The sequence below is a fragment of the Aquarana catesbeiana genome, linkage group LG01 (genome assembly GCF_042186555.1).
Source record: "Aquarana catesbeiana isolate 2022-GZ linkage group LG01, ASM4218655v1, whole genome shotgun sequence".
NCBI classification, from domain to species: Eukaryota; Metazoa; Chordata; class Amphibia; order Anura; family Ranidae; genus Aquarana; species Aquarana catesbeiana.
The window spans coordinates 141,419,278-141,440,207 of record NC_133324.1 but is presented as its reverse complement, the minus strand read 5'-3'; the positions used below and the strand labels follow the sequence as shown (position 1 = coordinate 141,440,207).

The window sequence follows — 20,930 nt, the reverse complement described above, 5'->3', positions numbered from 1 at the left end:
GATAAAAGGATGGAATCCCTATTGAAGGATGTTTTCTCCTTAGCAGGATCAGTGGCCCAACCTGCAGTAGCAGCGATTGGAGTCTGTCAATACTTAAGAGACCATGTTAAGCAGGTCATCAAAGTATTACCTGAACAGCAGGCCCAGGGGTTTGCTAACCTTCCAGCGGCCTTATGCTTTGTGGTTGATGCCATTAGAGATTCTATCGTGCAAACCTCCCGTCTTTCACTAGGGTTGGTGCATATACGTAGAATCCTATGGTTGAAAAATTGGTCAGCCGAAGCACCATGTAAGAAGCTACTGGCTGGGTTTCCATTTCGTGGTGCAAGGTTGTTTGGAGAGGACTTGGATAACTATATCAAGAGAATCTCTTGTGGGAAAAGCACTCTCTTACCTGTCAAGAAGAAGAGTAAGCGTCCCTCTTTCAAACGGACTCTTTCCCCAGCGCTGGGGGCTTCAGCCTCCAGGCAGTCTCGACGGCCGCCTCCATCGGGGTCCAGAGACAAGAGTCAACCCCAGGGACAAAAGAAGTCCTGGGGAAAGAAGCCTACTAGGCAAAACACTAAGACCTCTGCATGAGGGGGCGCCCCCGCTCACTCGAGTGGGGGGAAGACTGCGACAGTTCTCAGAGCTCTGGCAGGAGGATTTCCAGGACAGATGGGTAATCTCCACGGTAACCTTAGGGTACAAGCTGGAGTTTCAGGAATTCCCCTCTCCTCGGTTCCTCAGATCAAGGGTCCCCAGAGACCCAGAGAAGAAGCAGTCGCTCCTTCTAGCGTTAGAGCGACTTTTGTCGCAGGAGGTCATTATGATAGCTCCCGCAAAGGACCAGGGATTGGGCTTCTATTCCAACCTTTTTACGGTCCAAAAGCCAAATGGGGATGTCAGGCCCATTCTGGACTTAAGGGATCTGAACCGATTCCTAAGGATTCAATCCTTCCGCATGGAATCAATTCGAACAGTAGTTCCCACCCTGCAGGGAGGAGAATTTCTGGCATCAATAGACATCAGAGATGCATATCTGCATGTGCCCATTTTTCCTGCTCATCAGAAGTTTCTGCGCTTCGAGGTAGGAGGGCGCCATTTCCAGTTTGTGGCTCTGCCTTTCGGGATAGCCACTGCATCTCGAGTGTTCTCAAAGATCTTGGCTCCTCCTCTGGCCAGATTAAGGGCTCAGGGTATAGCTGTTATAGCATACCTAGACGACCTGCTCTTGATAGACCGGTCGGTAGCCTCTTTGAATGGAGACTTGAGGACCACAGTCAGGTATCTAGAACACCTGGGTTGGATCCTCAACTTAGAAAAGTCTTTCCTAAAACCAGTAAGAAGACTGGAGTATTTAGGTCTGATTATAGATACAAGCCAGGAGAAAATATTTCTACCCCAGGCAAAGATCGCTGCTTTGAGAGAGCTGATTCTGGCAGTAAGGACCAAGAAGGGTCCCTCAGTCCGCCTTTGTATGAGGCTACTAGGGAAGATGGTGTCTTCTTTCGAAGCAGTTCCCTATGCTCAGTTTCACTCAAGAATGCTGCAATACAGTATTCTGTCGACCTGGAACAAGAAAGTTCAGGCATTAGACTTTCCGATGCACCTGTCGCAAGCGGTGCGTCAGAGCCTCAATTGGTGGCTCATACCCGAAGACCTGCAGAAGGGGAAATCCTTTCTGCCGGTTACCTGGACGGTGGTAATAACAGATGCCAGTCTGTCAGGTTGGGGAGCAGTTCTGGAACAGGCTGCGGTCCAAGGGGTATGGTCCAAAACAGAGAGGACCTTACCCATCAACATTCTGGAGATCCGGGCGATACATCTAGCTCTAAAAGCCTGGACTATTAGGCTACAGGGTTGTCCGGTCAGGATCCAGTCCGACAATGCCACAGCAGTGGCTTATGTCAATCATCAGGGAGGCGCCGAGCTGCTCAAAAGGAGGTGAACCAGATCTTAGTCTGGGCAGAGATGCATGTGCCATGCATATCGGCAGTTTTCTTCCCGGGAATAGAGAATTGGCAGGCAGACTATCTAAGTCGCCAGCAGTTACTTCCAGGGGAATGGTCTCTGCATCCCGACGTCCTTTGGGCCATATGCCAAAGATGGGGGGTTCCAGATGTAGATCTCTTTGCATCCCGATTCAACAAAAAGATAGACAGATTTGTGCAAGGACAAAAGTTCCTCTTGCATGCGGGACGGATGCGTTGGTGATTCCGTGGCATCGGTTCTCACTGATTTACGCATTCCCGCCTATTCTGCTATTACCACGACTCCTTCGCAGGATCAGGCAGGAAAGGAAGTCGGTACTTCTGGTGGCCCCCGCTTGGCCCAGAAGGACTTGGTATGCAGAAATAGTAAGGATGACGGTAGGTTCCCCGTGGACCCTACCGGTACGCCCAGACCTGTTATCTCAGGGTCCAGCGTTCTATCCTGCCTTACAAACGCTAAAATTGACGGTTTGGCTATTGAGACCCACGTTCTGAAGAGTCGTGGGCTCTCAGGTCCTGTCATATCTACCTTGATTAATGCAAGGAAGCCAGCTTCCAGGATGATTTATCATAGAGTCTGGAAAGCTTATATAACCTGGTGTGAATCCAGAGGTTGGCATCCCAGGAAATATGTCATAGGTAGAATCCTTGATTTTCTACAGATGGGATTAGAGATGAAGCTGGCCTTGAGTACCATCAAGGGCCAGGTCTCTGCTTTATCAGTATTATTTCAGCGGCCACTTGCTTCGCATTCTTTGGTCCGAAACTTTATGCAGGGGGTGATGCGTCTTAACCCCCCGGTTAAAGCGCCCCTAAACCCCTGGGACTTGAACTTGGTCCTGGCTGTGTTACAGAAACAGCCTTTTGAACCAATAAGTCAGATTCCTTTGGTCTTGTTGACAAGGAAATTAATTTTTCTGGTGGCCATCTCTTCTGCTAGAAGAGTATCAGAATTAGCAGCTCTTTCTTGTAAGGAGCCTTATTTGATTATACACAGGGATAGAGTGGTACTACGCCCTCATCCTAGTTTTTTACCGAAGGTGGTTTCTGATTTTCATTTAAACCAAGACATTGTTCTACCTTCCTTTTTTCCAGATCCCTGTTCTCCGGAAGAGAGATCTCTACATTCGTTGGATGTAGTAAGAGCAGTTAAGGCCTATCTAGGGGCAACTGCTCAGATCCGCAAGACGGATGTTTTGTTTGTGCTGCCAGAGGGTCCCAATAGAGGACAGGCAACGTCAAAAGCTACCATTTCTAAATGGATTCGTCAGTTGATCATTCAAGCTTACGGTTTGAAACAGAAGATTCCTCCGTTTCAGATCAGGGCACATTCCACAAGGGCTATTGGTGCTTCTTGGGCAGTGCATCACTGGGCCTCTATGGCTCAAATCTGCAAGGCCGCAACCTGGTCTTCAGTTCATACATTCACCAGATTCTATCAGGTGGATGTGAGAAGGCATGAGGATATCGCCTTTGGGCGTAGCGTGCTGCAGGCAGCGGTACAGGGTCCTCAGGTCTGATTGCACCCTACTTGGTCGTGGTTCCCCCCCCCCTCAGGTAGCATTGCTCTGGGACATCCCATCAGTAATTACTGTGGCTCTGTGTCCCGTGATGTTCGAGAAAGAAAATAGGATTTTTTAAAACAGCTTACCTGTAAAATCCTTTTCTTTCGAAGGACATCACGGGACACAGAGGTCCTGCCCCTCTTCTAATACACTATATTGCTTGGCTACAAAAACTGAGGTATCCCTGCAAGGGGGAGGGATTATATAGGGGGTTGAACTTCCTGATAGGGTGTGCCAGTGTCCAATCATCAGTGATACCTATATAACCCATCAGTAATTACTGTGGCTCTGTGTCCCGTGATGTCCTTCGAAAGAAAAGGATTTTACAGGTAAGCTGTTTTAAAAAATCCTATTATTTTATTTATTTATTTTATTGCCCCTGTAAGGAATAATCAATTCAAGAGCCCGTTTTATCTTGTTTTACTGAGTTTTCCTAAAGCATTCTAATCTGTGATTTGTTATTTGTTATACAGGTATTATGAAGAGGCACAGACAGTTGAGTACAAGTTTGGACCTCTCTTCCTTAGGTTGTGTCATCTGTTAGATCTGGTAGATACAGCTTTTGAAGTGATGATGGACAAGGTAAATTTTATAAAGAACAATTGAAGAAACTGAACAATGTATTGGTGCCCATGCAATTCCTATCTACAACTTAATATCTAAAATATCTGCTTTAGAATATATACAGTTGTCTTCATAGGTTTACATACCCTGGCAGAATTTATGATTTCTTGGCCATTTTTCAGAGAATATGAATAACACAAAAACTTTTCTTTCATTCGTGGTTATTGTTTGGCTGAAGCCATTTATTTTTAATCAACTGTGTTTTACTCTTTTTAAATCATAATGGCAACAGAAACTACCCAAATTACCCTGGTCAAAAGTTTACATACTCTGGTCATTTTGGCCTGATGACATGCACACAAGTTGACACAAAGGGGTCTGAATTGCTAAGGTAACCATCCTCACCTGTGATCTGTTTTCTTGTAATTAGTGTGTGTGTGTGTGTGTGTATAAAAGGTCAGTTAGTTTCTGGATTCTGAGTCATGGAGAAAGCAAAAGAATTGTCAAAGGATCTGCGGGAAAAGGTAGTTGAACTGTATAAAACAGGAAAGGGATATAATAATATATTCAAGGAATTGAGAATGCCAATCAGTAGTGTTCAACTCTAATCAAGAAGTGGAAAATGAGGGGTTCTGTTGAAACCAAACCACAGTCAGGTAGACAAACTAAAATTTCAGCCACAACTGCCAGGAAAATTGTTCAGTATACTAAGGAAAACCCCACAAATAACTTCAGGTGAAATACAGGACTCTGAAAACCTGTGGTGTGGCTGTTTCAAAATGCACTATAAGGAGGCACCTGAAGAAAGATGGGCTGCATGGTCGAGTCGCTAGAAGAAACAGCCACAGCACAGAGACAAGCCTCAAACCTTCAGGCACAAAGTAATTTGGAGTGATGAGACCAAAATTTTTGCTTTTTGGCCACAACCATAAACGCTACATTTGGAGAGGAGTCAACAAGGCCTATGATGACCAGTACGGAGGTGGATCACTGATGTTTTGGGAATGTGTGAGCTACAAAGACACAGGAAATTTGGTCAGAATTGATGGCAAGATGAATGCAGTATGTTATCAAAAAATACTTTAGGAACATTTGCATTCATCAGCCAGGAAGCTGCGCATGGACGTACTTGGACATTCCAACGTGATCTAAAACACAAAGCCAAGTCGACCTGTCATTGGCTACAGCAGAATAAAGTGAAGGTTTTGGAGTGGCCATCCCAGTCTCCTGACCTCAATATCATTGAGCCACTCTGGGTAGATCTCAAATGTGCAGTTCATGCAAGACAGCCCAAGAATTTACAGGAACTGGAGGCTTTTTGCCAAGAGGAATGGGCAGCTTTACCATCTGAGAAGATAAAGAGCCTCATCCACAAATGCCACAAAAGACTTCAAGCTGTCATTGATGTTTTAAAGGGGGCAATACACGGTATTAAGAACTGGGAAGTGTAAACTTTTTTGATCAGGGTCATTTGGGTTAGTGTCTGTTGCTATTATGATTTAAAAAGAGTAAACACAGTTGATTGATAATAAATGGCTTCAGCTGAACATTAACCATGAGTGAAAGTGAAAGAAAAGTTTTTGTGTTGTCATTCATATTCTCTGAAAAATGGCCAAGAAATCATAAGTTCTGCCAGGGTATGTAAACTTATGAGCACAACGGTAAGGTTAACAGTGTGTTCATAGGTGAATTGAACTGCATTCCTCCAGCTGGTGAGAAACTACAAACCACATAATGACCTGGCAGTCAGGCCTGTACTATTCTTAGACATCTAATTCCACAATAGTCACATGTAAGCTGACCATCACAAAATTTTGATATTTTAGTATAAAACAACACCATCTTGTTGTGTGGCACTTTGTGTCAGCGCTATAAACCTACACTGATCAGCATATAGTACATAAATACAGAAAGTAAATGACTGATCAGCGTAATACTAATGAGTCTGGGAAACATTGGCTATGTGCTCAAGTTAGAGTCCTCCTTGGCTTAAAGCTGATCTTCAGGAACATACTGTATGAAAAATACAAATAAATGCAGCCCTGTGATTAACAAAATATTAAATTGTATAAATATATTTTTAAAAATGTCTACATGCAAACAGCGTACCTAAATATGCGGTGGTATTAGCCTCTTGCAGTCCCTGTACAGCAGAGTGTGAACTAGGAGAGGGAAAAGCACACAAGTTTCAAGTCAGATGTGCTGCAATGCTATTTGCTAACAAGGGACATGCCAATAGGGGGAGAGAGCAGAACGATAGAGAGATGAGCTCAACAGGCTGCTGCTTCCCCTTTAACTGACTAAAATCTAGTCTCCTTGTGTGGGAGAGCTGTGTAAATCTCAGTTGTCCAGAAATAGTAATCATATTTTAGGTAAAAGAGATCACATATGTATTCTTGTTTACCTAGCGTCACGTGTAATCAATTGCTGCCTTGGTTAGGCACTTCTGGACTATATATAGCTGGATAAGACTGCAGCTTCTGGTCTTAGGACATTTTGTTGTCTGTGTTAAAAAATAAAAAAAATATTGGGGAGGGCGTGGCGTCTGACCTGGAAGGTCCGCTCGGCCACCCGGGACTTTGGCTGTCAGTGGGACCTCTGATCTCCCTGAAGGACAGTACTGGCTCCTACAGCATCCCAGCGTCAAACTCCAATGCAACGCCACTGTGAGGATCAACTGCAGATCCACAACCTAGCGGGTTTCTTCCAGCTGGTGAGAACCAGGCTTCAACAAAATGGCAGTGGTCCGTGGCTGCCTCAGACGCATTATGGTGCGGCCAGCACGCAGAGCTACTACTCCTCTCACCCGGCAGGTGGGCAATCCAGATAGCAAAGGGTCCTCTGGATCCTCTACCCCATCCACCAGAAGCCCAGCAAAGACCAGGCCTCGCCAGGAAGTCCCCACAGAGGTAGGGGCAGCAGCCAGACACGAAGCAAGGTCCTACACAGTGATGCCAAAGACACCACTTGCTCCCATTTATAGCTGCCTATCACAGTAAGAAGCACTGCTAACCGGTACTAACAGAGCCAAGGATAAATCCAAGGGAAAAACCAAGCTTAACTCGCCTACCAGCCCACAGACAACCAAATAACCTGTCTAACAGTATGCGTTAAACACAGGGGTTTAGTCTGCACACATTTGCAAATGCATGCGTAAGCCACAGAGCCTCGTCAAGGCACCCTGGTATCTGTGGTATCTGACAGATACCAGGGTGCCTTGACGAGGCTCTGTGGCTGGCTGTCAGACATCAGACACAACCAGGAGAATTCTCAACATTATTCATTACACTGAGAAAACTCAAACTCCTTCTCTGTTCCTAGCCCTGGATGCAGAGGAGGCCTTCGATGGGGTGCACTGGCAGTATATGTCTATGGTGTTGTCAAAATTCCCTCCCTCTCGCCTACCAAATGCTAAAACAATTCAGGAATGTCTTACTACAAAGTAAAATCGAAGTTGGTGATTCTGGATCTCTTTGTCAATACTGCCACCAAACATGTCTTCAAGTCATGGAGTACAATATTTAGGTAAATAAAATTATGAGTAATATGGCGTTACCTATATAAAATAAACAAACAGACCCATATCATTAATGTGGTGTGAAATACCACTAGGTGATAAGATAAAAAATGCAACTAATGAATGTGATAAAAATGGTGATCAGCGACAAGCCTAAATCGCTAGAATCGCTATGCAGTAAAAAGGCGACAAGCTTAAATCGCCTATGTAGTGAAAAGATAAAAATGTGCAACTAATGAATGTGATAACAAATAGTAACCACTACTAAACAGTGATCAGTGACAAGTCTAAATCGCTAGAATCGCTATGCAGTAAAAAGGGGACAAGCCTAAATCGCCTATGTAGTAGGGCTGGGAGATTTTCTGGAAAAAAACTTGATTAACCATTCGAATTTTGAGGTTTTTTTTTTTTTTTTTTTTTCCACCGCGCTGGTTTTTAGGCGAGGCTGCGGCTTCGGCCTAGTCCGCAGCGTCTGGCCTCGCGGACTAGGCTGAAGCCGCAGCCTTACCTAAAAACTCCTGCCCGCAGCTCCTCAGGACCGGCGTGGTGTCAGCGCCGGTCCTGGGTAGCTGCAGGCAGGAGTTTTTAGGCGAGGCCGTGGACTCGGCCTAGTCTGCGGCGTCTGGCCTCGCGCACTAGGCCGACGCCGCGGCCTTGCCTAAAAACTCCTACCTGCAGCTCCTCAGGACCGGCGCGGTGAAAAAAAATAATAAATAAAATCGATTTGCTTAAATTTTGAATCGATTTGACCTCTCAACTCGATTCAAGATTTAAATCGATTTTTTTTTTTTTTCCCCAGCCCTACTATGTAGTGAAATGTGCTACTGTGGTAATATATAGGGCGGCACAGTGGTGTAGTGGGTAGCACTCTCGCCTAGCAGTAAGAAGGGTCGCTGGTTTGAATCCCAACCACAACACTACCTGCCTGGAGTTTGCATGTTCTCCCTGTGCCTGTGTGGGTTTCCTCCGGGTACTCCGGTTTCCTCCCACACTCTCAAAGACATGCTGGTAGGTTAATTGGATCCTGTCTAAATTGGCCCTAGTATGTATGAATGTGAGTTAGGGACCTTTTAGATTGTAAGCTCCTTGAGGGTGTAGGGACTGATGTGGATGTATAATGTATATGTAAATTGACGGCGCTACATAAGTACCTGAAATAAATAAATAAAAATATATACCACTACTAATATCATAGAAAAAGCAAGTGACAAAAGTGTAATACACTAACCATAAGTGATAATGGCAGTGATAAATACAAGTAACTATATCCAGAAAGAATGATACTCAAAAACATTCTCAAAAACATACTCAAAAACATACAAATATTCAAGATAAACCCAGAAAAACACAAAAACAAAATGGAAGCCAGTCCCAATATATGTGAAAAATAGATGTGCGATATAAATAGACCAAGTCCAAGCTGTAACATCCAAACTCCTTCAAAGACCAACAAAACAAGAGTTTTTTATAATTCTTAGATCAGGGGTCTTCAAACTGCGGCCCTCCAGGTGTTCAGGAACTACAATTCCCATCATGCCTAGTCATGTCTATGAATGTCAGAGTTTTACAATGCCTCATGGGATGTGTAGTTCTGCAACAGCTGGAGGGCCGTAGTTTGAGGATCCCTGTCTTAGATGCTTGGTGACTTCCTATTGTGACTATGAACACAGGAAAAATCCAGATGACTTTTGGTGCTCCCCCTCTTAGGTCCCCACTCACCAGCTCCAATCACCCCTACAGGGGTATCTCGCATGTAGGACAGTCTTAGTGCCCAGATGGTGTTTCCAGCATTGACATCCAATATCCAACTTCTATGGATCGCCCAAGGATATCTCTCGTCTGGATCAGATTGGGTGCAGGTGGAATCTCCAGGGGTAAAACGCCCAACCTTACTTCTTTCTTTCACCATTTTCCAGTGCAGATAGGGGTATTCATGCAAAAAAATTAGATAAGGGCTCCTATAGTGTAGTATCAAAAATTTGGAAAATGTTTTTATTTAAAATAACCAGCGGGAAAAAGGGGAAAAAAACAAATAATCTAAAAAAGTTTAAAAAATATAAATAAAAACAAGCATTCCATATGCTGAAATATCCGCAAAGAAGATCTAGATCTATGGGAGAGTAATAGCTCCAGAGCCATGGTTCCCGTTAGCGGCATGCATGCCAGCTGCGTTCCACAGGCTTCCTAAACCGCTATCACACCCGGAAGTGACGTCAGTACTTGACTCTGCCTCACGTACGTTTCGTTCTCAAACGTCTTCTGAGGCGGTGCCATGTACCTAATTTCTACACCCTTTATAGGCCGGCGGCCACGCAGGACCCACCCACACCACCGTTCCTATACTAATAGCTTAAAAAAAACCTGACTGTAAGTGTAAGTAGAAAATTAAAATATAGCGTGTGGATGGTGACTAAGTCGAGAAAGCCCCTTAAATGAGAGATCAAAATTAAAAACCTGCGCCGCCGCTAGCCCATACAAGAGGAAACAGTACATAAACGTTCATATACACATAATATATATATATAACTGTTATTAAAGCGGAGTTCCACCCAAAAGTGGAACTTCCACTCATCTGATTTCCCCCCCTAAGGTGCCACATTTGGCACCTTTCAGGGGGGTGCAGATCCCTGTATAAGACAGGGATCTGCACCCACTTCCGGGAATAGACTCCTGCGGGAGTCACGCCCCCTCCTACACCCCCCCCGCTGTATCCTGGGAAACACACAGGTCCCAGGAGATAGCGGGGACCACTTAGGACGCGCAGCGCGACTCGCGCATGCGCAGTAGGGAACCGGGAAGTGAAGCCGCAACGCTTCACTTCCTTATTCCCTAACCGAGAATGGCGACGGCGGCAGCCGAGCTATTGCTCGGCTTCGGCTGCCGACATCGCTGGACTCCTAGACAGGTAAGTGTCCGTTTTATTAAAAGTCAGCAGCTGCAGTATTTGTAGCTGCTGGCTTTTAATATTTTTTTTTAGGTGGACTCCCTCTTTAAGAAACATCCGTATGATCATGTGCTGCAACATAGTCCCAAAAAGGAGCAAATGAGCTATGTAATTTTTAGAACTAGATGTGTACCTCAAAATGGGATTTTAAGGGCAATGCAGAAATTGGCAGTGTTGAATTATAGTTAAAAAGAAGTTTATTGATACAAAAACGAATAGGATATACATGAACATACACATTGATCTAGTTAAGCCAGTTGTGGAATGCTAACAACTGGCTTTGTTACAGAGAGGTACTCCAGGACCGGAGCTCCCTGCCACTTGGAACAATACACCTGACACAATCAATTTAAGTTGTTTAATTATCACGACTGCCAAATACTGGTTTCTTCACAATATACCAGGCCATCCCGTAGAGGATATTTGAGCAGCATTGACAATCACGTGTTAGGACCCCTGCCAGCACTGGGAAAGCGATTTTTCACAGTTAAATGCAAATAATGTGATGCAGTCCCTCCCTGAGGAAGACTTTATCCTTACAATAAGTTGAAACGCGTTGGAAATCTGCTATCAGGACGCCATCACACCTATCGGGGGTGGTACTTGTAACTAGCAGTAGGATGCATCATATGTTTCCATATATCTGATGTTTTTATAATTATTCTTAACTAGATCAATGTGTATGTTCATGTATATCCTATTCGTTTTTGTATCAATAAACTTCTTTTTAACTATAATTCAACACTGCCAATTTCTGCATTGCCCTTAAAATCCCATTTTGAGGTACACATCTAGTTCTAAAAATTACAAGGGATGTTGGCAATGACACGGCCAACCCTCTGAGTCATACATTTATGTAAACAATGAGCTATGTAATTAGCCATGATATCTTAATCAGTATTAACCTGAGGGTATTGCAAAAACACAGCAATATAGCTTTAAGTAAAAAACTCCCCCTGGTGGTGAAGGGAAACAAGAACATGAATAAGAGAAAAAAAGAGTGTAAATAAGAGGAAAAAAAACAGGACAAACCCTGATATTACCCGGTAAAACACTCAGTTGCTCATTTTGAAGATATACCAGAAAGATGCACCAAATAAATATATCTGGTGTGTGACCATACACTGGTCTAGTGATCAGTTCAAGACAGACTCCATAGCGAGGAAGATTATTGAAATAAAAAATGGTACGTGCAAAAATAGTTATAATTCCTGCATCAAAATCTGCATCAATCAGCTGTACCCTCCCATATATACCATCCAGTCGATGCAGATAATGGTTATTAATCTAACAATTACCTGAAAAAGCTAATCGAGCACCCATAAGTATACCCCCACTATGAGTAGATCTTTCATGGATTGGCTATGAAGCAGTTTAAATCTATATCTAAATTCAGGCCCCTAGGGGCAAGGGAGCCTAAACGATAGATCCAGCTCATTTCATTTTGTGAAGGGTTGTTTTATTGCCACCTCTCCAATGGTCTTTAACTATATCAATTCCATAAAATGTGAGACCTGAAGGGTCTCTGTGGTGCACCAGATCAAAGTGTCGCGAGAGGTTGTGTTTCGGGAATCCATTTTTAAAATTGTTAATGTGCTCCCTTATGGGAACATAAAGGGGGCGGGTGGTTCTAACCACATACTGAAGGTGGCATGGGCATTCGATCACATAGGTGACATGAGTACTATGGCATGTAATTAGATCTTTTATCTTGTATTCTTTGTGATCAGTCTTAGACTTGAATGTTTCCCTTTTCCTTGCGTGTTTTTTACTAACTCTACAAGGTAAGCACCTTTTTGGCACTTGTAGAAGCCTTTCAGTTCTGGACAAATCTTGACTGGTTTCGGGGGTGAATCACGTTGTGAACAAGTAGGTTCCGAAGGGTAGGTGCTCTTCTATATATGAATTTTGGTTTTGGAGGCAAAATTCCAGACCGTACCCGATCCTCCTTCAGGATGGGCCAGTATTTCCTCAGAATTTTCTCAAAGGATTTATATTGATTGTTAAACCCTGTAATGAAGGCAAGATCGTTATAATTCTCCTTTTTTCTGTTTTTTTTTTTTTTTTTTTTTTTTTTTTTATGGAAAAGGTTGTCTTTATCCATCTTCATTATTTCTAGCTTTACTTTGTCTAGATTCTCCTGTAGATAGCCCTTCTCCTTAAACCGTTTCATCACGATGTTGGATTGCACTTCGAAGTCTTCCAAGGAGTCGCAGTTTCTGCACCGTCGCAGTAATTGACCCCTAGGGATATTCCCTTTCCACCTAGGGTAGTGGCAGCTTGATGTAGGAATATATCCGTTACGATCCGTTGCTTTAAAAAACGTTCTAGTGCATAAACGATCGCCTTCTTTGAAGATCTCCAGGTCTAAATCTATTGTTTTGATAATTCCATTTGCCTGTAAACGAAATGCCATATCTATTCGTATTTAGATTGTTGATAAAATCTTCAAAGGATTCAGCAGTGCCATTCCATAATATGATCAAATTGTCTATATATCTCCGCTACAATTTTATCTGGGGTATCCGCCTGTTATTCACATATTCTTCTTCCCACATATCCATGAAAAGGTTTGCCATGCTTGGTGCGTAGCGTGTCCCCATGGCTACCCCCTTGGTTTGTACATAATTTTTATTGTACCAGAAATAATTGCATTCCATGGATAATTGCAAACCTTCCAAGATGTACCCAATCTGTTGTTGTTTCATTCCCATTGTTTCGTGTAATGCTTTTTCTACTCCCTTCAGCCCATCTTGTTGTATTATACTTGTATACAATTAATTCACATCAGTTGTAGCTAGTATGTAGCTCTCCACTCCTTCGATATTTTGCAGATCTCGAATAAGTTGTGAACTATCCCTTAGATATGATTTGCCCTTTACCATCGGTTTGAGAAATGTGTCCAAATATTCTCCTAGTCTCAAAGACTGAATTGATTCCACTGATGATGGGTCTCCCGGGTGGTTTCTCCAACATTTTGTGGATCTTGGGTGTGCAATAGATCACCGGGGTCTTAGTGGAATTTGATACCAAGTATTCAGCTTCTTTGTCATTCAAGATGCCCAATACCTTCCCTTTTAGTCACAAACTTCTTCAGCTTCTTTTCATATTTTTTCTTAGGATAGCCTTTGAGCATCTTATACGTATTTTCCACTTTCAATAACTTCTCCATCTCTTCTTTGTAGTCCTTCTTGAGTATGACTACACCACCCCCCACCCCCCTTTTATCTGCCGGTCGTATTATTACTCCATTTTTCTTCCCATTTTTCTTCCCATTTGTTTAATGGTGTTCCAGATATTTTTGGTTCTGGTGTTCTTCTTTACCAGTTTACCCAGATCATCTTCCACCATCTTTTTAAATGCCCCCATGCATTGATTCCCTGGGGTTTTAGGGTTGAAAATTGAGTTGTTTTTTAGATTAGTCTGTATATATGGTGCATCTTCCATAATTCTGGTATCTTTATTAAGTGCAAAGTGCTTCTTCAAATTAAGCTTCCTCATGAATTTTTGCAGGTCAATAAAGACCTCAAATTTATCCAGTGGTTTATCTGGCGCAAATTTTAGTCCTAAGTCCAAAACTTTCATCTCCTCATCTGAGAATTGGACATCACTCAAGTTGTAGGTTCCTTCCCCTAATATTCTTATTACTGATTAAGATATCATGGCTAATTACATAGCTCATTTGCCCCTTTTTGGGACTATCTATGTTGCAGCACATGATCATACGGATGTTTTCTTAATTACAGTTATATATATTATGTGTGTGTTAATGTTTCTGTACTGTTTCCTCTTGTATGGGCTAACAGCGGCGCAGGTTTTTAATTTTGATCTCTCATTTAAGGGGCTTTCCCGAGTCACCATCCACACTCTGTATTTTATTTTCTACTTCCACTTACTGTCAGTTTTTTTCAAGCTATTAGTATAGGAATGGTGGTGTGGGTGGGTCCTGCGTGGCCGCTGGCCTATAAAGGGCGTAGAGATTAGGTACATGGCACCGCTTCAGAAGACGTTTGAGAACGAAACGTACACAAGGCAGAGTCAAGTACTGTCGTCACTTCCGGGTGTGATAGCGGTTTAGGAAGCCTGTGGAACGCAGCTGACATGCATGCCGCTAACAGGAACCACGGCTCTGGAGCTATCACTCTCCCGTAGATGTATATCTTCTTTGTAGATATTTCAGCATATAGAATGATTGTTTTTATTTATATTTTTTTAAACTTTTTTTAGATTCTGTTTATATTTTTTTTTTTCCCCCACTGGTTATTTTAAATAAAAACACTTTCCAAATTTTTGACACTACACTATAGGAGCCCTTATCTCATCTCAAAGTCATCTGGATTTTTCCTGTGTTCATAGTCACAATAGGAAGTCACCAAGCATCTAAGAATTATTGGTCTTTGAAGGAGTTTGGATGTTACAGCTTGGACTTGGTCTATCTATGTACATCTCACATCTATTTTTCACATATATTGGGACTGGATTCCTTTTTGTTTTTGTGGTATTTTTTGGGGTTTATTTTGAATATTTGTATATGTTTTTGAGTATCACTCTTTCTAGATATAGTTACTTGTATTTATCACTGCCATTATCGCTTATGGTTAGTGTATTATACTTCTGTCTCTCGCTTATTCTATGATATTGGTAGTGGTATATATTCCCAAAGTAGCACATTTCACTACATAGGCGATTTAGACTTATCGCCTTTTTATTGCATAGCGATTCTAGTGATTTAGGCTGGTCGCTGATCACTGTTTAGTACTGGTTACTATTTGTTATCACATTCATTAGTTGCACATTTTTATCTTTTCACTACATAGGCGATTTAGGCTTGTTGCCTTTTTACTGCATAGCGATTCTAGCAATTTAGGCTTGTCGCTGATCACCATTTTTATCGCATTCATTAGTTGCACATTTTTATCTGATCACCTAGTGGTATTTCACACCACATTAATGATATGGGTCTGTTGTTTGTTTATTTTATATAGGTAGTGCCATATTACTATTAATTTTATTTTTATTCACACTCTAGTCTCCTTTTGGGGACCTAGCAGGGTAGGCTGCACACCTATTGCCCCTTAGTTCTAAGCACGGATTTTTCATCTTATGTTATACAATATTTAGGTATCACCCTTAAGGCCGGCATGTCCCAGCTAGTGTCTTCTAATATATGAAGCCCCTGATTGCCAAAATTTCTGATGAGTTGCATTGCATCTCACAATTTGAGCTTTTGTGGTGTGGTAGGCTAGCAGCCGTTAAGATGAATATTCTTCCCCAGCTCCTCTATCTATTCAGGGACCTCCCAGTACCGATTCCAACTATGCAACCTATCAACTAGAGGTACACCAAATGGAAATGTTGGTGCTCAAACTGAAAATGCATAATGCAGTTAGCCGAAAACCGAAAAATTTCTATTTTTATATAGAATTGTATTATATTCGAATTTTTAATTAATATCATGTAAATTTAATATGAATTTGTTGTTGGCCATTATTGGCACCTTTTTAGTGCAAGAAAAGCTTTTAAAAAAATGCAGTCTCTGACCATCTCTTGTATCATGTCTGCAATCTTTTACTTAAACTTAAAGGGGTTGTAAACCTTTGTGTTTTTTCACCTTCATGCATTCTATGCATGAAGGTGAAAAAACTTCTGACACTGACCAGCCCCCCTGTTTTACTCACCTGAGCCAGTTTGTTCCCATGGCAGACGCGCTCTACCTCTCTCCCCATTGTCTCGGCTCTTGATTGGATAGATTGATAGCAGCGCAGCCATTGGCTCCCGCTGCTGTAAATCAAATCCAATGACGTGGGGGCAGGGCCGCGTCTGGCATTCTGTGTTTATGGATGCAAAAGCCAGACTTGGGAGCGCGCCCGCATGGTAACCCCCCAGGGAGAGCGCTTCTCCTAGGGGTTTACCGATGCGTGGAGGAGCTGATAGCACCACCGGGAGACCCCAGAAGAGATAGATCCGGGCCACTTTGTTCACAGTGGAGGTAAGTATGACATGTTTGTTATTTAAAAAAAAAAAAAAAAAAAAAGAGGGTTTGCAACCCCTTTTTAAACACATTGCTAATAGTATTAACAACATTTCCATTCTGTGTACCTCTAGCAGACATGATACAGGAGATGGTCAGAGACTGCAGACATAGTAGAGGAAATGTTCAGAGACTGCAGACATAACACAAGAGATAAATGCAGCTTTGCCAGTGTTCGGCTCAGACAGAGCAGCGATTTCCCACTGTGTCACATAGCTGGATTTGCATTGACCGGGGGGCGGAGAAACAAAGTCCGGCTTCCTATGTTAGACGTCACACTGATTCAATTTCCCGGCATTGGATCAGTGTGCCGTCTATCACATTAGACGGGACTTTGTTACAGCGGCTGCTGAACAATTCAGAGGGAGACTGCCACTCTGCATGACACAGAGGAGGCGCGCTAGGATGACGCCCCCTTTTCTGTGCCATTATCTGCACCCTTTTTTTTCTTTTGGCTGAATGCAAAGAACACCACTTTCGGCCAATGTGTTTCAGCACATCTCTACTATCAACCCTGTCAAGTATCCTCCGCAAGTTTGTGGGGAGGGGAAAGAGGGCGAGATGTGCGAGCTCTACCCTCATTAACCGGTTCCTGACCGCCTCAAGCAGATATACTGCGGCATAATGGCTCCCCTGGGTGAAATCCCGTACGGGTACATTCTTCTCTTTTTCAGCCACCAGAGGGCGCGGAGGCTCGCTGCATGGCGGGGAACCCGATACGTGTGGCCGGCAGGCATGATCGCCACCGGCCACGAGCGATCGTCAGCACGGGGATTTGTGTGTGTGTGTGTGTGTGTGTGTGTGCGTGCGCGCGCACACACAAATCCCTGCGCTTTTAGGGAAGAGGAAACATATCGTTTGTTTTATAGCACTGATCACTGTATAAATGTCAATGGCCCCAAAAAAGTGTTCAATTTTTCCATCGCAATACCGCTAAAAATCGCAGATCACCGCCATTACTAGTAAAAAAAAAAAATAATAATAATAAAAATGCCATAAATCTTTCCCATAGTTTGGTTTGCACAAAAGTTATAGCATCTACAATCAATATACTCTTATTGCGATTTATTTATTTTACTTTTCTTACCAAAAATATGTAGAAGAATATATATTGGCCTAAACTGATGAACAAATTGTTTTGTAAAAAAAATTGGGAGGTATTTATTTTAACAAAAAGTAAAAAATATTGTGTGTGAGGTTTTTGTTTTTTTGTTTTTTTTCCCAAAATTCACGCTTTTTTTTTTTTTTTTTGTTTTATAACGAAAAAAATAAAAACCGCAGAGGTGATCAAATACCACCAAAAGAAAGCTCTATTTGTGTGAAAAAAAGACGCAAATTTAATTTGGGTACAGGCTCAGCATTGCGTGACCGTGCAATTGTCAGTTAAAGAGACGCAGTGCCAAATTGTAAAAAGTGTTCTGGTCAGGAAGGAGATAAAATCTTCCACGGCTGAAGTGGTTAAACAGACTTCTTGTAGGTGCCGGACTTTTTGGACTAATACTGGGCTGTACATCTTGATCAGAATAAGTATTGGTTTTTAAATAAGGAGACTCCCCTCTGGGTAAAAGTAGAGACAGTCCTTGAATCTACTGGGAACCTACATATGCTGCTCCTAAGTGATATGTGGAAGCCTTGGGATCTTGCCCTTCTGCCCCTTCCCACACAAGTATCCCTTCGAGCTTGGAGATACTTATCTAAACACCATGCATCTTATGATATATCACCTGTAGTATCGCTTCCATTGAATAGTCTTGAAACCATGATGTCCATCTTGGATGCTAATCCCCTCCTAAAATGTGTAATATCAGGAGTTCTGAATTTTTACAAACAGGGTAATCGCAAAACTATAGAGAAACTGGAGGAGGAATTTTGCCCTACCTAGGCCAGCAATATTTACAACCATCCGCACACTACACTTTTTAATCAAATATCCTATTGTAAAGCACAACAAACATATCTTCTGTAAATCTAGCCCAATGCATAAAAGGGAAAAGGATCTTGCACTTACATTTACCCCAACCAGTGGAGCGATTTTTACTCAATCTTCAAGGCCTCCAACTGCGCGTCACATTGGGAAATGACACTCAAAATCACAAATCCATGGTATTGCTCACCCTTTAGGTTGGCAAAATTTTCCTCTTTCTACTCGCCCCTCTGCTGGTGCAATTGCGGACAGGTGGGGAATTTGTTACACTTCTTTGGGAATGCCACGCATTAACTAGTTTTTTGGAGGCAAAATGTTAAACTTTTATCTACCTATACAGTTGTGCTCTTCCCCCACCCCCACCCCCCATGCCCAAAATTGGCCCTACTTAATCTAGGGATAGATAAATTCACAAAAGTCTACAGGCAGGTTATCGCACATATATGCCTAGCAGCCTGATCCCTAATTCTAAGACAGTGGAAGTCACTGTTGGCACCCAATCTATCAGAAGTGATTGGTATTAACCTGAACGAATCTTACACAAAGCTATTGGCTTTGAATGAATTCACTATCATATAGCGCTTTTCATGAATCTTGAAGTATTTGGACGAATTATTGAGTACGTTTTATTGAACTTATATTATGCAGTATGTACCTTTTTTATGAGTACTGTAACTCTTGTACTACTTATGTTTCTTGCTTGTATGACCCTGTAAATTTGTTAAACCAAATAAAAATTTACTGTGTTTAAAAAAAAAATAAAATAATAATGCATCCACCACATTTAATGGTTGGTAAGCTGCAATATATTGTATTCTTGGTTTTGGATTTATTATGGCTTTAATTAGCATGTTGATGTGGTGGAGGAGGGCAAGAAAGGCAAAATATCTGGAGATTAAAAGTCAGCTTTATGCTATAATGCACACTGGGCATTTTATCCTCGGTGCACGAGACCACAGTGTTTTGGTAGGGAAGGAAGGCACAGGTGCGCCGTCCAGCCCCGCTCTCAGCAGCCTGTAAAACTCTGAGAGGCTGAATGCTGCTGCGGCTAGATGAGGCTGTATGTTGCACCAATATGAATGTTTGACAGTATATGCCCCGGGTATGAATGTTAAGGACGCAGACTGCTTGCGTTCCAGCTGTTCATCCTTGAGTGCGTACTGCCCCAATTCTTAATACTCCTCGGTGCACCATTCGGCCTCCCCTAATGTTTTCCTGGCTGCTGGCAGCGGGGTGGACAGTGCACCTCTGCCATGAGTCGGCACCAAAATGCATGAGGCCTTCTATGTATTTTACTCGCTCTAATCTGTATCCTGTTTTAGCCTACACCAGATCATACTATTTAAAGTGTTTATTATCTAGTATGCTCAGGCTTTAAAACATTTTTTATAGGATTGCTTGAAACTGTATTGTGCGACAATCTGCCTCCAGCAATTTCACAGGAGGCAGACTTTTTTAGTTCAACTTACCCTCCTTGATTGATAATTACAGTTGGTTTTATTCCCTTTTCAGTCTTTCAGAGGGGTGTTCTCTGACTACTCATCATACAATATACTGTTGGACATGCTGTACAAACATGGCCAGTATGAAAGTAAGTTGACCTGCTGTAATGTTTGTCAGATCACATTGTTGGACAAAGCTGAAGGGTGGATGGTATGTATGTATGTATGTATGTATGTATGTATGTATTTTTGTTCTTCCCACATCTCTCTACACCTGTCAGTGTCTGGGCTCACAATTAAAGGAAAAAGATAGGGAAGACAGTATAACTACATTGCAGTCTGTAGGACATAATCACACTCGGGACAGCAGAGAGCTGCTTAAAGCTGAGTTCCGCCAGCTGCTCACTTTTAAAATATGGACTCTTACCTGTCCTGGGTGCCCGTGATTTCGGCACCCGAAGCCGATCTATCCCTCGGCTGTTGGGTGCTGCCGCCGCCATCCTCGTTAAGGGAATCAGGAAGTGAAGCCTTGCAGCTTCACTTCCTGGTTCCCTACTACGCATGCGCGACTAGCACTGCACTATCCCACTGGTCCCTGCTGTTTTCCGGATACCTGTGTGTCTCCCAAAATACAGCGGGGGGGGGGGACGGGAAGTGGTGTAGATACCCACGGGTGGCTCAGTTATCTATGCCCAGAAGTGGGAGCAAAATACCTGCATTAGACAGGTATTTGCTCCCCCCTGAAAGGTGCCAAATGTGACACCGGAGGGGGGGGACCGGAAAAGCGGAAGTTCCATTTTTGGGTGGAACTCCGCTTTTAAATTAAGACTACATATAGCTATTGGTTCATTCCAGTAAAGTGCATGTATCCATTTTTAACTAAAGTCATTCATTTATTATGAGAGTTGTGTGGGGGCCACCTCCTTCTAGAAGTGAGGGGTGTTTGGCCCAGTCACTGGCGAAATGACGA

General features: G+C 42.7%; 1 protein-coding gene across 1 annotated transcript in view; it reads left to right on the top strand.

Moving 5' to 3' along the window:
* PTCD2 (pentatricopeptide repeat domain 2) overlaps positions 1 to 20,930 on the top strand; it is a 78,076-nt gene that overhangs the window by 35,598 nt on the left and 21,548 nt on the right. Inside the window, exons 4-5 of the mRNA XM_073624392.1 lie at positions 4,012 to 4,120; positions 20,031 to 20,109. Coding sequence (XP_073480493.1) covers positions 4,012 to 4,120; positions 20,031 to 20,109 — 188 coding nt within the window. The remainder of the gene's footprint in view (positions 1 to 4,011; positions 4,121 to 20,030; positions 20,110 to 20,930) is intronic.